The sequence below is a fragment of the Trachinotus anak genome, unplaced genomic scaffold (genome assembly GCF_046630095.1).
Source record: "Trachinotus anak isolate AG129_WGS33_773 ecotype Australia unplaced genomic scaffold, CSIRO_AGI_Tana_v1 ptg000007l, whole genome shotgun sequence".
In the NCBI taxonomy this organism is placed as follows: Eukaryota; Metazoa; Chordata; class Actinopteri; order Carangiformes; family Carangidae; genus Trachinotus; species Trachinotus anak.
In genome coordinates this window covers 6042370-6056601 of record NW_027273858.1, presented here as the reverse complement: position 1 = coordinate 6056601, position 14232 = coordinate 6042370, and the positions used below count along the sequence as shown (strand labels likewise).

Below are 14232 nucleotides of genomic sequence, written 5' to 3'. Positions count from 1 at the left end.
ATCTGAATCTGCATATACACTGACTATAATAAAAATGTCCCATTGGAAATTCCACTGTGATATTAAAGGTCATTTAGAAACCCTGACATGTTTATTTTTTACACTGTAAACTGACCCTCAAGTAAATTACACAGATATAAAATTGTACAGTACCTGGTTACATTCAACCACTGGTGGCCAGAAACTCTTATTAGTCTAACAGTTATTATTTTTACTGCTCGTGTTCAAATACAAAACTGTACAGTCACTCACACAATTCATTTTATTGACCATTTATATATACATTACTTTTCCATCCTGGATATGCGAATGGTTTACAAAAATGGAAACCTCCATCTGTGTAGACCTGGGTAGTAAAAATCATCATTTGTAACTGGACAGGCAGAAGCAGTAAGACTTGGTCATCATAATGGACCTTTTCCTTATACTTTTCACTGCAGAATAGCAGTGACCTATATTCCAGTGTTCAATGCTCTGCTGAAATAGTGTAAGGATCAAGACGTGTCCCACAAAAAGCATCCTCCTAGGAGGCAAACTCATGAACCCTCCTGGTCGTTTTCTCCCAGAAGTTCCATGAGCGTCTCCTGGTTGGAGAACTCCTGCAGCAAGTTGTTCATCTCGTCCAGCAGATCCTCTCCCAGCAGGAAGCTCTTGACGTCGTGCACTGTCATGCCGATCCGGTGGTCTGTTATGCGGTCCTGGGCGAAGTTGTACGTCCGGATCTTCTCTGATCTGCCTTTGGTGCCAATCTGGGACAGAAGAAAGAAGAGGGAGATAAAACATAGGAACAATTTTCCTTTGCTCACTTGGTTTTTGACATTGTTTATGTTCTACCTTTATTTTGCATGCATCTTGTTCGTCTTACTGCCCTTTATTTTGCACTGTTTATTCTTTACATCTCTTTTTAACAAACAAGACAGAAAATCACTTAAACATTCAAACATGTGGCGCTTTTTGTAATGTGTTCATTTACTTGTTCGGCTAATTGATACATTTTGTTTAATTTTATTGTAATAGTGACTAATAAAATTAAACATCCTTGATCTTTCAAACATGAAATGTTATTTTAATATTTCAGTAACACAGCATCACTTGTCGCATCAGCTGTAGATTTCATTATATGGCTCTCAGTGTGTCGCACCTGTATTTTACGCTGGTTGTAGCGTTTGCTGGTCTCCTCCTCCAGCTTCATACTGTACAGTTTTGCTCTCAGAGCCTTCATGGCTTTCTCCCTGTTCTTCAGCTGGGACCGTTCCTGCTGGCACTCCGCAACCACACCTAACAAGCACACAAAGGTACGATTCTTACACGGGCATCCTCTTTTCTCCTCTTAAAAGCCCTGAAAACCTATGTCCTAGTCCTGATGAAGCAGGTGAATTTTGATTGTTAAACAGCTGAATCTAATTTTAATGTTATTTGTTTCTTATTTTGTCATGAATATTTTATGTTGTACAGAGACAGTCTTTTCGGGGCTTTAAGAGAAAGACACTGAAGATATTTTCTTTAACTTTTGACTGTCACATGTGACTGTTTAAAGAACTACTTCCAGTAACAGAACATCACGTTCTGAAGGAACAATGGTCTTATAACTGTAAAATGAAGACGACGCCTCAGACACTTTGTTTTGCTGAGGGGAAACTGACTCAGATTCAGGTGACATCAAGCAAGCAAATGAGTGCAGAGGAAACAAACTGTTCAGAGGTAGCTTCTGACCATTGTAGTGCTGCAACAATGAGTCAATATATTGATTAATCAATAGAAAGAAATGAATCTGCAACTATTTTGATCATGAATAATTGTTATTTAATAAGTCATTTTTCAAGCAAAATTCCCAAACTTGATGTTTTAAAATGGGAGAATTGGCTGTTTTTCGCGGGTTACTGTGAAGTATGCAGTAGCTGTTTCCACACAAGGTGTTGCTGTTTTTACCTGTAGGCAGATGGACTATTCTGACTGCACTGTCTGTGGTGTTGACATGTTGGCCTCCAGCTCCACTTGCCCTCTTAGTATCAATCCTCAGGTCCTTTGGGTTTATTGTGAAAGAGATCTGACAGGAAGACACAAACACTCATTATTTACTTATGTCTATGTTAACAGATGAGCAGAAGAACAGAACTACTCTTATCACCCTACCTGCATGGTAAAACTGTGTTAAACAACAAATGGGAAATGAAGAAACAGCTAAACTGGGCACTAAATTAGAGCAAACAAGGTAAAACTTTACTTTGTCATGCCAAAACATGTCTACATGACTTTTTTTCTGTCATATTTTGGTAATTCTCTGTCTGCAGATAAAGCAGTAAATGCCAATGTCACAATAAACTAACTTTTTCAATCTATGTCATATCCCATTAGTCCACACTTCAGATTAACTTCAACCCCATATCCCATTTCAACAGGAAATGCAACATATTAAGAAATCAAGATGCTTTCCAAAATATTTTATTGCTTGATCTGTTATGATTCCTGTAGAGAAACTGGGTTGTTCACTGCGTTTGTCATCCATCCATCCATCCATCCATCCATCCATCCATCATGTGAAACTGTACCTCAGTGGGCTGGGGAAGTACAGCCACAGTCATGGTGCTGGTGTGCATGCGGCTCTGTTTTTCAGTCTTGGGAATCCTCTGCACTCGATGGACTCCACCCTCAAACTTCATCTTCTTGTAGCTCTGAGGGCCGCTGATACTGGCCGAGGCGTGGCGTAGTCCGCCTGGTGGCAGGTGAGGAACAAGTACCAAAACTAGTGCATTAGTCACTCATTTATGATCCAGGTGATTCTGCACAGCTGGTGGCAATGAGATGTAGTTATTTCAAATGATCATGTCAAAAAGGAGTGCGAGACTGTTTTCACGTTAATTAATTCAGTGACCACTCTACATAGCTGTGGCGCATATATATATATATATTAGTAAAACAGCAGGGCTTTGCATTTTTTTGTTGACTACTGGTTGGATAAAACAAAACATCTGATGACACTGTAAACAGTCATTGTTTACTGATGTTTTAAGCTAGACAAGAAAATACTATGCATGTGTTATAATGCAAAAGCTATTTGGCTGACATGTCACAGAAATGTGCATTTGTCCCTGACCACTCGCCATCCTCACTAGAGTGTGAGAATGTGTGCACTGACCTATCTCACTGGTCATGTGCTCCAGGATGTCAAAGGACCAGCCGTGATGCTGAGCGAAGCCCTGGTACATGGCAAACACCTTTAGAGGAGAAGAGACGGTACGAGTCATCAGTAAATACACAGAAAAATGTTTTTTATATTCATTCTGAGCCCTGTTTCCTCGTTGCTTTATTCTACTGTTGTCCTGATGTGAACTCATATGGAGTTTCTGGAAGTAGGGAAATTCCCAAAACCTCTTTCTGGCTTGTTAGAATTACACGGTACCCAAATTTTTATTAGTGCCCAACTTATTACAAAATGTATTTATTGTTAATTCTGCTACTTTCTTGTTCAAGTATTTTTTTTTTTAAAAGTCCATCATCTCAACGAGAACAGTTTAAAATCATTAATGATGCATATAAGTAATTCCAGACCTCAGCAGTGAACAGCATGGCCTCCTGACCCCCAACACCAGCTGTGACCTCCAGGATGAGGTCACTCAGATCGGCCTCCTCTTCAGGGATCAACAGATCCAGGATCTGATTGGTGAAGCAGTTTGATTTGACAGAAAAATAAAACAGCAAATGGAAACGTCTTAAGTAAGCTCATGTTTAATATGAGTTCTATTGTTTATTTATACTGCAGCAGTTTGTTGACTGAAATGTCACAGTTCTACCTTTTGTCTAAGATCTTGAATATGTTGCAAACAGGCTTCTCTTTCCAGCTCCGCCAGTTCTCGCAGGGCTGGGTCTTCATCTTTGAGAAGTAAAAAAAACATACAGTAAACTAGGGTTGTGTGATATGTGACTTGGTGGTTGTCATACATTTTCAATTTCTGCTTCCAATCTAGCTTTTATACAAAACCTGGCTTTGAATTAAGCATAGGTGTAAACAGATAGATTAAAAACTATCTCAAAAGAAACTGAACTATGACTTGGTAATTAGACATTCCACCAAAGATCTTCATTCAATGCATTTATCGCCCCTGTGTGGCAACATCAGAGCAGTCCCACCTTTCAGGAGCATCTCGGTCTCAGAGATCTCTTTGTGTTTGGTGTCCAGCTCTCTGATGCTCTGGATGAGAGGAGCCAGCAGGGACACCTGGCTCCTCTTGGTCCTTAGCTCGTCCTCAGTGCACTGCTCGTTCATCGCGCCGCTGTTGACTGTTCTCAAACATTCATTGTACTCTGTCTCCATCTTCTTCAGGTACTCCTGCAGAGAGCGCCTGGCAAAAAGCTCATCCACCGACAGTAACTTGGTCACTAGCAATTGTGCACTAGTATGAAGAGTCCTTGAAGTCCTGTCACGGTGATTATGAAATCTAACAGTTTGGCTGATGGCATTTGAAGATTTTTGAAACAGAGGTGTCCATCTATTAAACATACACTCCGTTCCTGTAGGAATGAGGGTTGCAGCTCTTCTGTAAGCCATTGTATGAGCAGATTTGGTGGGAATATTGACTTTAAGGCAGCACAAACATCTTTATATAACCTGGCTTTGGCACATGCTGCTCTCCTTTACGGAAGGAACTTCAAGCCAAACTTCATTTAAAAATACGATCGTTTTAAATGCTTTTATTTCTCATAAAAACTATGTGCCATTATAACTTCTATGACAATTGATATTCTGTAGCTAAACTATGCAGACTTTCATTCGGCTTAATACAGTACAAAAAGCACTGATTTCTTTTAAGAAAATTTTAGATTTTGGAATCGAGTCACGTCGCCGACGTGCAACGTCTACCACAACCAACCTGAAAATGTAGAAAGTAAAAAGCCTGTGAAATTAGCTACTTGTTGCAGTTAATGGCTGGATTTCAACCTGCGAAACATTATACAAACATCTGAGAAAAGTGAGCAACTCACTGACAGTCTCGAACCACCTAATATGTCTTCTTTAAGTCAAATAAACAGCTGAATTTCTCTCTTTGATTTTTTTGTCTCTCATCGGAAACATCGATACGGTCATAACGATCCTGTTTCCAGTCATAAACTGTCTGAAGACCGTCTAACAAGTGACTGTCAAGGTTTGTTATAAAAATATTGCATCTTTACCACCTTGTAGGAGGGTGCAGACATGTTGAATGATACACGCATGCGCAATGGATAGGACATCTTCTTCTGCAGATACATTTAGAGCAGGTTTAAGACGACTCCACCATGATTGCGCCACTCTTCAACAAAAACAAGTGAAATATAAGCCAAAGTGAACATGACAATAACTACACAAACAAACAAACAAACAAACAAATCCCTCACCATAAATCCCTGACCTCCAAACGCAAATGCAAACTGCAGACCACACCATGGAACCGTATACTTCTGGGATGCTTGTTTTCATCATCTGCTGATTTTCTTTTTCGATGATTTGAGAGGCTGGAATCAGACAATATTTGACATTACACTATTTTTTCTGTCAGTTGACTGATGGATTAATTAACTGATCGTTTCAGTCAGTGTATTTTGCCCACAGTCAGTACTATCTGTGACCTATTTGTTATGCGTCTATAAGTAATTTCAATAAAAACATTGTTAAATATATGTGTAAGAACAATGTCAACGAAGAATAAAATATATTTACAAAGAGATATTTACAAAAGGCCCTCTAAAAGACAGGCCCTGTGGAAACTTAATCATGCAGGATCCAAGACCCTTGGTATTTTGGTTGATAGTTTTGTTTTACCAATGTATATGCATTGCTAACAGGCAGTGAATGTAAGGCTTTGGGGGGTAGTTGTCAGCTTTGCCTGTCCTGTCCTGTAATTGTAATTAAAATGACTACGTGGATGTGTAAATTGGACACTGAATTGAAAACAGGGTTGGCACTGGGATCATCATTTAATTAACACTATGTAGGACAGCATACAAAGATGTTAAGCCACAGATCAGAATGTGTTGCACCCCAACACAGCTTCACCCTTTCTCTGCATGTCTGTCACTGACCTAAATAGTCTTCTCATCTCCCCTTTAAGTTCTTTTTGTTTGTCTCCTTATTTCACTGTTTTGTACATTGGACATCCACATACTAAAAGCACGGTGACGATTTCTGCCCCCGGGTCTTTGCTTATAATGCACAATAAAAAAATATACAATTCAAGTTAAAAGTGAAACACACTAATGTAAACTAAACTGAACTAAACTACCAGATCCCCCAACTGCCCCCTGTCTAGTTTCAATGAAAGAGCCACTTCACACATTCCAGGCAAGGGTGTGAACTAAACTGTCCTATGAATGACTAGTCTTTTAGCTTTTTCTTTTTTTCCAAACAGTGGGATTTCTGACAGAATTAAGAGTCTCATGTTTTGTGTTGGCCTTGCAAAATCCCCCAGTTATTGATACACCAACAGGGCTATATGACCTTCTTGGATTGTAGTATCAGCTTAACAGTGTAATATGTCTTGAAGTGGTGCTATATGGAATACACATCTTGTGCTATTTAGGTTTCCTTACATATATTCTTCATTATCAAGACAGCATTGTTAGTATATAGCTTTCAGCCTTTCCAGAGACTTAAAGAATAAGATGAGTCAGTTTTTTAACTTTAAATTTCATATACAATATTTGCAACAATGTAAAGAAACATAAATCTAATAAACTGTGCACTATATGAAACTGTATCATAAACATACACTGGCTATCGAAAGGTTATGAAAGTGTATTTCACAAGTAAAAACAAAGATGTAGATTTACCGTGAACTCCCTTACAAATATTCATCTATATAAATATTATTTTCATTTATGAAAGAGTCCTGTGCATTACCCCTACAATATTACTGTTTTTACAATAACGTAACCTAATTATCAATTCGGCTGAGGTTTGGTAGCATCAGATACTTAAATATCGTTGATATAACCTAGTTTACATAGGCTACAACTGCTGTAACAGCCAGGCGAGGCCACTGTCATCCCCTAACCAGAGAAAACCGAGAGGCGGAAAAATCTGTGGCGTACGTCGACTGCGCGCTGACGTCATTATACTTGAGTTAATAGCTCCGCTCCCATTGGTCAATCGTTTAAAGGGACGTAGACGTTTCGCTGTGATTGGTTTGCGCCTTTTGCGCACGGATTTTAAATAAGGGGCAGCAACTGGCGGACTTTCAGTTGAGGAGCATTTAATTTAGTTGGAGCGGCTCTTGGTTGACGGTCACTGCAGCGGGCAAAAGGAGGGGAGCAAGAGTCTGCTTCGGATAACAGTATCTACAAACACAAGGTAAGAGGCTCCGCTTCATATCTCCCACCATATTAACATGCTCGATGTGTCACCGTGGTCGGTTAGCGACATTAGCTAGCCGGGGTAACGTTACTCGCTGGGCTAAGGTTAGTTAGGTCTGTCGAAAAGCTAGGGGAATTAAATGTCTACTAACAATACAATGCTTAGTTCCAGAGTATATTTAGTACTCATAGTTTGATTAATGCGATTGCACAAGAGCTGGTAAAGTATGTCTCAAACTAAACCTGCTATACAGCCACAGTACGCGCGAAAAAGGAGGTCACGAAATGATGCTATCTGGCACTGAACATTTAACCTTTAATAAGTGGCCTATAAGTTATACTATAAAAGAAGCTTTGTCTTGAAAACACCAACATGCATTTAATAACGTTGGCCTCCTGTCTGCGCATATTCACGTCACCACTGTTAGCTTTCCGCCAAATCTACATCGCGCCAAAATCAACCATTTGTTTTGTAAAATATTCGGCGGTAGAGTTTATAACTATATTCAGTGGTTATCGTGACACTTTAATGGCAGTATAGACAGGTTGTGCCTTTTCTCGTGTCTGACAACTTCATGGATAACTTTGATGTTAGAGGTAGCTAAGTTAGCTTGCATGTCAGAAGCCATCTTAACAGTCACATTGCGCATGTAAAATTAACATAATCCCCTGATCTTTCTGCTTCATCCAGTTATCTACATACTGCACAGTGTATGTTTCACTCCAAGAAAGCCACAATGAAATGCCCTAGCTACGAGGCTGCCAGGGTCAACAAGATGGAGAAAGGCTCTGGTTATATGGCTGCTGCACAGTCTAAGGTGCTTTACCTCAAAGCTTCACCAGTGAAAGAGCCCACTCCCATCAAGCCTCAGTGTCCACCTGCAGGTCCGACCACAGTGCCGTTCTCTCTCAACAACAACACCCAAGAAGTCAATAACAAGGAAAACGGCATCAACAGGGAACATGATAGGATTCCGGATAAAGGGTTTGAGGACAGTGGCTATCTGTCTCTGCACAACAGTCAGATTGATGATAACCACGGGAATGAAGAGGATGACCGCATCCAGGGAAAACCCACAGTGACCCCACTGCTTTTTGCAAGACATCAAGAAAAGACAATATCGCCAAATAATTCTCCCTCCAAATGTCAGGGGAGGACAAACTCTAGCTGTCCGATGTCTCTCGTGGCAGCTTCCACTCCTCGTCCCCGGAGGAGAACAGCGGCATCCACCCCCTCCGACCATCACAATAACCCCAACCTGCCTATACTGAAGTTCCAGCGGGCTGTGTGTGAAGAGCTTGCGAAGAGCTATCGGAAGAATAAAAGGTGGGATTACGTTTTCATATTACAAATCTTTGCATGTATTGAATGTCTTAACAATATCAGAACTGTAGTTTTTTGTTTTCCATCATTGTCCATTATTCAGTGAAACCATATTATGGGTTAAGACCGAAAACTACTGCTGACTTCCACTAACTCTCAGGGCAGTGTAGCTCCACCACAGCCAAGTTTAAATTAGATTCTTTGTTTCAGTTGAACAAAAAAAAAAGACTAGACTTGTTCATTACAGCTGTTTCCTATATCTCAGGTATGACTGGAGCATTGTTGCAAAGGTGGCAGAGGATCATATTTTGGATCGGGTGATCGGAGGCAAGATGGGTGAGGAGTACGTCGACATGCTTGCATCTCTGCTGTCCAGAAACATGAAAAACATCCTGACCAACATCCTGGCTCTGCTGGAAGACATGGACCTCATTAGGTAAACTACAACAGGCTTCGTCGTGTTGAGAGAGGGTTCATATTCTCAAGTGATGGCCAACCTGCAATTTTAATTCAGTGTCAGTGTGTTTTATCAGTCTGCTTAAAACAAACACAGTTGGCCACTGATGTAAACAGTGAAACTAAATAGTATCTTTGATACTTTACTGAAGTCAACAGGTAGTTTTCTTGCTCAGATGAAAGCCAGACCTGTGAGATTTGACCTGTTTGAGGGAATTTTGATACTTGACCGAAACTCTTCATAGTTACTATGTTTATCTTGTCTATATTCATCACATGTTCACCTTTTCTCACTTCACAGCTGTAAGATAGTGAGCAAGGCATGGAGGAGAATCATCTGTGAGGATACTACAGCTCTGAACAGGTGTCGGCAAGCTGAGGAGGCACTCAGGGTGAGGAAACGCGCGCAAAGATGGGATTACACACATGCAGAGAAAGAATACTGCCTCTGATTACATGCCTTGTGTAATGGCTCATAGCTGAAAACACACACATTGTCTCATGTTCTGAAACAATACTGGGATCTACACCACAAAATAACCACCTAGTGTTGCTTTTAGCTTCAAAAACTAAAAGTCAATTCAACCACACATTTCTGTGTCTGTATTCAGGTTAACTTAAGGTTTGCTTTATTTTTTTATCTCCACTTGGGTTCCACATGTGGACAATCCAAGATGAGGAACACTTGAATTCCTTAATATCTAATTTTTCCCCCAATTTTGGTTAATATGGGACACCCAACGCCTTTTTTTTCTTTTCTAGAAAGAATGTAAGGTTGCAGTTTTTCTGGGAAATGAGACCGTGGGTACATTAGTGATAAAATGTCAGATTCATTCTACAACCTTCTTAAAGCATTGATATGCTGAAATTTTCTATCACCCAGGGACAGAATGAAGAACTGTATCCACATATAAATATATACGCAGTACTTTACAACTAAAATGAATGAATGGGAGAAGTGACAGTGTATGCGTCGGCATATTTTGAAATACTAAATGTGTGGCTGAAGCTTACCTCATGTGTTTGTCATGCTCTAATTTTTTTTTTTTTTTTTTTTATTTCCTTTGATTTTTAGGAGTCAAGTAGCTCTTTGAGACAAAGGGGTGGTGGACTGACACGAGATGTGGCTGTGTCTAGGGTGGTGCTGTCCTGCATGCAGACCCTGGCCTCATCGAGCCCTCCATCATCGTCTTCCTCCTCATCCTCCCTCAGCTGCAGGGTCAACAGGCAGGCTAATCCCTGTCAAAAGGGCAGCACATCCAATTCCCAATGCACACGCTTCAAAGAATTCGTGCAGGTGAGTTTTTGGGCATAAAGGACTGCATCTAACGATCATCAATTCAATTCAATATCAATTTTGATCTACTGGTTATTTTCTCCACTTATTGTCTTGTCCTAAAAACATCAGAAGTGAAAAATGTCACTACAGTTTCCTAAAACCCAAATGTATTAATTTTACTATCATGTAAGAAAAGAAATGGCAGCAAATTCTTACATTGACATAAATGGTTGCTGATTAGTTCTCTTTTGATCCATTTATCGACAGATTATTGCAAACCTAGTATAAAGTAGGGTTGTGAACGATAAACCGATGCGACCGGATATTCGGTTCAACGGTAGCAGCCTCCTCAATCGATACGAATTATCAATGAATTCCTAGATGAATCGGTTATAGAGTCATGGATCGGGTATCGCGAGACTTTGAATCGGTTGGCGGCATTACACACGCACCAGGTCTCTAAAACAACGCGAGAGCTGAGGCTGCCCGCGAAACGCCGTAGCTGCCTAGCTGGTATTAGTGATAAACAAGGGACGACCATGGATGTATTATAAGACCTGGACACGGCGCCGCCGCTCAGACTTGCAGCCATTTTTTTTTTCCAGGGGCCACTCGTGTTATTGCAGCAAAAAATCCCCTGCGGCCCAAAAAGCATTTTCCCCATAGAGCGCAATGGTAAAGGAGGCCTGTAAAACTGTTAACAGGACACCTCCAGCTGTGCACACAGCCCAATATCAATCTTTCTATTCTACATTTTTAAGCCATGGGGTTTTAACCTTTGTAAAAGTTTTTCAAAGCCCAGAAAAGTCTTTTCTCTGAGTGACGTCACCACTGTGTACGCGCACTCTATCCGCGGTCCCGCTGTGTCTCGGGAACGAGCATGGTTGCTAGGTTACTGCTAGCGTCGTCAGGACGAGAACAAGTTAGTGTGAAAAGTGAATAAACAAACAAAGGCGAGTTTTCTTCTACACAAACCAAGTTCATTCATTTTGTGATTTTTTTTTTTGCCGCATTTATTCGTCACTGCTTACACTTTTTTTCAGGAATGTAATTGTTTTTAATCGATATATTCGCCGCATAACTGGATTCACTAAGACGCCGCCATGATTTTTCATCACTTCCTCCGTCACCGTTTCTTCAGGTATTTTAATTTAAGTCATTGAGCTTCTGTGTGATAGTTTCTGTGATGTGTGAGCAGCAGTGTCTCCTCCTGACTGCAGGTCACCAGCCTGCCATCCGCTCACAGCCACCGCCTTATTATTTTATAGATGAATGACCTTCACTGTGTCAGCGGGTTAAACTATAACTGACTCCGGCCTGTAACCGGTTATCGTTCTTACACTGTAAGGAATCGATTCGTATCGAATCGGTCTGTAATAAAAGGATATCGTTTTTGAATCGAATCGTAACCTGTGCATCTAGATGCATATCGAATCGTTTATCACAGAGAGATGTGTAACCCTAGTATAAAGTGTATTATGGTTGTCACACAGTGCAACCTGCTAATGAGAGGTTTGATTTGACATTGGTCTTGCACACAATGGTAAAATCAGTGGATTTTAAGCTATGGAAAAAACACTAATGTACATTACGTTCTTTAGATTCACGTTCATTCAGACTTTAACAAACTCGTGTGTGTTTTTGTTCTTCTGTCCAGGCCGCCAAGAGTCTGAAGCAGCACGAGTCTCTGTGCTCCTGCAAGCGTTGTGGCTCACCAGCAACGCATTCAGCTGAGAGCCAGAGGGCCACGTGCACACGCCTCAGTTGTCTCTTTGACTTCTGCACCAACTGCAAAGAAGGCTACCATGGCTCGACCCCCTGCCGAATGGTGCAGCCCAGATCGCACTTCCCCACCTCCAGTACGACCCCTATCATGCCAGGGAGCGCTCGCAGCAAGAGGAACATCAGGCGTCTGTGACGGAGGTTTTAATTTCTGACTGTTTTTAACTGGCCCTGTCATCTTTCTTTGCACTGGGAGCATTTCCATTAGCTCGGACAATGGCTTCTGCAAGTGCACTTTGGCAATAAAACCTCATGTTGCATGCAGAGCTCCCATCTGAAGCACTTGTCGAAAACACGACGGGAACAGTCAACCTGAGCGTGTCATCTGGCTGAAACGGTCGTCTGTCAGCAACAAAGTCTGTTACCAAAGAAGAGATCGGACAGAAAAGCATTATATTGCACAATTTTATTATGTTTTTAAAATGAAATTAACATAAATATATTAATACATTTTAATTGGTTGTTGTTTTTTTTGTTTTTTTTGTTTTTTTTTTTAAATAAAGGTCTTTAAATGTTCAGATTCACTGTATTTGTATTATTTGTTTTACTGTAAATAGATATTTCATAAAACCTGTGTTTTTTGTGGTTCTTCATTAATCCCAGATCTGTGTGCAGACTCGACTTCAGATTGGCCAGTGAAATGGTGAAAACTGAGTTTGATAAGGGTTTTATTTTTGCCAAAAGAAGTGATGATTATCTTTGCAATGTTTTTGATTAATTAGTTGATTTATTGACAGAACATTAAGCTATTGATGATCGTTCAAAACGCTAAAGCCGACTTTGTTCCAGCTCCTCAACAATTTGCTGTTTTTCCTTTTCCCATTATCACTAACTTTGGGTTTTGGGCTGTTGGTTGGACAAAACATTTCAACATGTCCCCCAAGTTTTATAGGCGGTTTAACTTAACAAGAAAATAATCGTTGGTTTCAGCCCTACTGTTTTTGTGCCCTTGGCTGAAAAGGAAACAAGTACAAAGACAGACCACAGCAGTTTAAAATGCTGTATGTTCTGAGTAATGATGCAGACTTAAGTCTTTGAGAAACAGCTCCCAGCTATGATTAATAGTTACTTTATAATTTAAGATTGTTGCATACCAAACATAGAGAGCCTATAAAATGTGAGGTGGTAGGTGTTATCCAACCATTTCATCTTGAAGGTAAACTTATGGTCGTAGATGTAAATGTTATTTGCTACTTGGACGGTCTTTATGTGTCAGTTTTTAATTGACATTTCAACCCTAGACACTTCCTGATTTATTTCACTAGAGGGCAGCATTGTTTCCTCCCTGTGGAGCTCCTCATCTCTGAATTGTTGGGACTATGGCTTTGTGTCTCTTGACTTTTTCTTTTAGAGTATTTATGAAATTCAGTTAAAGCTAAAACATCTAAAAGTAAAGTTCTTGGTGCTGCATACTGCAATACGATAAAATGAGTCTTTATGCTGCACAGACTGCAACAACCAATACCATAAAACTGGTCAAATCACTTAAACTAGACAGTTATTAGACAAGTACATTACATGATGAATAAACATCTCATAATAAATTGAATTCAAAAGGTGGATCTTTGCAGCTCAAGTGATTAAAATTATATGAGATTCACAGACAAATACAAACACAAAAGATAAATAGGTCTATTAATGCTCATTAGAGCACATTCAGGAGGAAAATTACTTTTTTCTGTGGTGTTGCAAAATATTAACGCATATTTGTTCTCACAAATAAGTCACATTTTGAAATGTGGATTCTATTTTGCTATAAAACTCAACGTACAGTGTGTGCTGGGTATTTGTGAATTTGACATGTAAAGAACCTTTTATCATGACGAATGTTTTTCTTATAAGAATTATTTTGGACCTTGTAAGAGACTGGGAGTTACACAGTAGCCTCTCCTTGTATGAGTTAAATAAAATGTCATGTTGGAGAGATAGAAAACAGGCTGAATAATTTCAGTAGATTAACACTTATGCTGGAAATTGCTTTGTTAGAGCAGGTGGGCTGTTATTCAAATTCAAGATATAAGTATATAGTGTTTAATACCTTGAGGTGTAACTTAATGGGGAATTC

At 40.0% G+C, this 14232-nt stretch overlaps 2 protein-coding genes across 7 annotated transcripts; one reads left to right on the top strand and one right to left on the bottom strand.

Moving 5' to 3' along the window:
* Window positions 1-239: 239 nt before the first annotated feature.
* mtrf1l (mitochondrial translational release factor 1-like) lies at window positions 240-5653 on the bottom strand. 6 transcript variants are annotated; one of them, XM_071480073.1, is made up of 10 exons: window positions 5374-5653; window positions 4981-5288; window positions 4129-4868; window positions 3792-3871; window positions 3550-3654; window positions 3137-3215; window positions 2550-2713; window positions 1930-2047; window positions 1142-1278; window positions 240-749 (listed from the first exon to the last, which is right to left on the bottom strand). In XM_071480073.1, the coding sequence occupies exons 3-10, from the start codon at window positions 4544-4546 to the stop codon at window positions 537-539; spliced, it is 1314 nt and encodes a 437-aa protein (XP_071336174.1). In that variant the 5' UTR covers window positions 4547-4868; window positions 4981-5288; window positions 5374-5653; the 3' UTR covers window positions 240-536. The 6 variants fall into 6 exon arrangements, with proteins under 6 accessions (XP_071336174.1, XP_071336175.1, XP_071336176.1 ...); XM_071480074.1 differs by having other exon boundaries at window positions 4129-4509; XM_071480075.1 differs by having other exon boundaries at window positions 4129-4509; window positions 5173-5288.
* A 1560-nt stretch (window positions 5654-7213) lies between these two features.
* On the top strand, window positions 7214-12655 carry fbxo5 (F-box protein 5). The gene is made up of 6 exons (XM_071480070.1): window positions 7214-7324; window positions 8018-8653; window positions 8916-9086; window positions 9408-9498; window positions 10182-10403; window positions 12043-12655. Exons 2-6 carry the CDS (start codon window positions 8040-8042, stop codon window positions 12301-12303), a joined length of 1359 nt encoding a protein of 452 aa, XP_071336171.1. The 5' UTR covers window positions 7214-7324; window positions 8018-8039; the 3' UTR covers window positions 12304-12655.
* Window positions 12656-14232: the final 1577 nt, after the last annotated feature.

Bases quoted from the DNA above. Each gene is read 5' to 3' on its own strand.
- mtrf1l (XM_071480072.1), bottom strand. From the start codon at position 4,546: ATGGCTTACAGAAGAGCTGCAACCCTCATTCCTACAGGAACGGAGTGT. The intron at 2,714-3,136 runs GTCAGTGCACAC...ACCTGCCACCAG, and splicing joins GCACATGACCAGTGAGATAG to GCGGACTACGCCACGCCTCG. The intron at 1,279-1,929 runs GTAAAAACAGCA...TGTGCTTGTTAG, and splicing joins AATAGTCCATCTGCCTACAG to GTGTGGTTGCGGAGTGCCAG.
- fbxo5 (XM_071480070.1), top strand. From the start codon at position 8,040: ATGTTTCACTCCAAGAAAGCCACAATGAAATGCCCTAGCTACGAGGCT. The intron at 9,087-9,407 runs GTAAACTACAAC...CTCACTTCACAG, and splicing joins GAAGACATGGACCTCATTAG to CTGTAAGATAGTGAGCAAGG. The intron at 9,499-10,181 runs GTGAGGAAACGC...TTTGATTTTTAG, and splicing joins AAGCTGAGGAGGCACTCAGG to GAGTCAAGTAGCTCTTTGAG.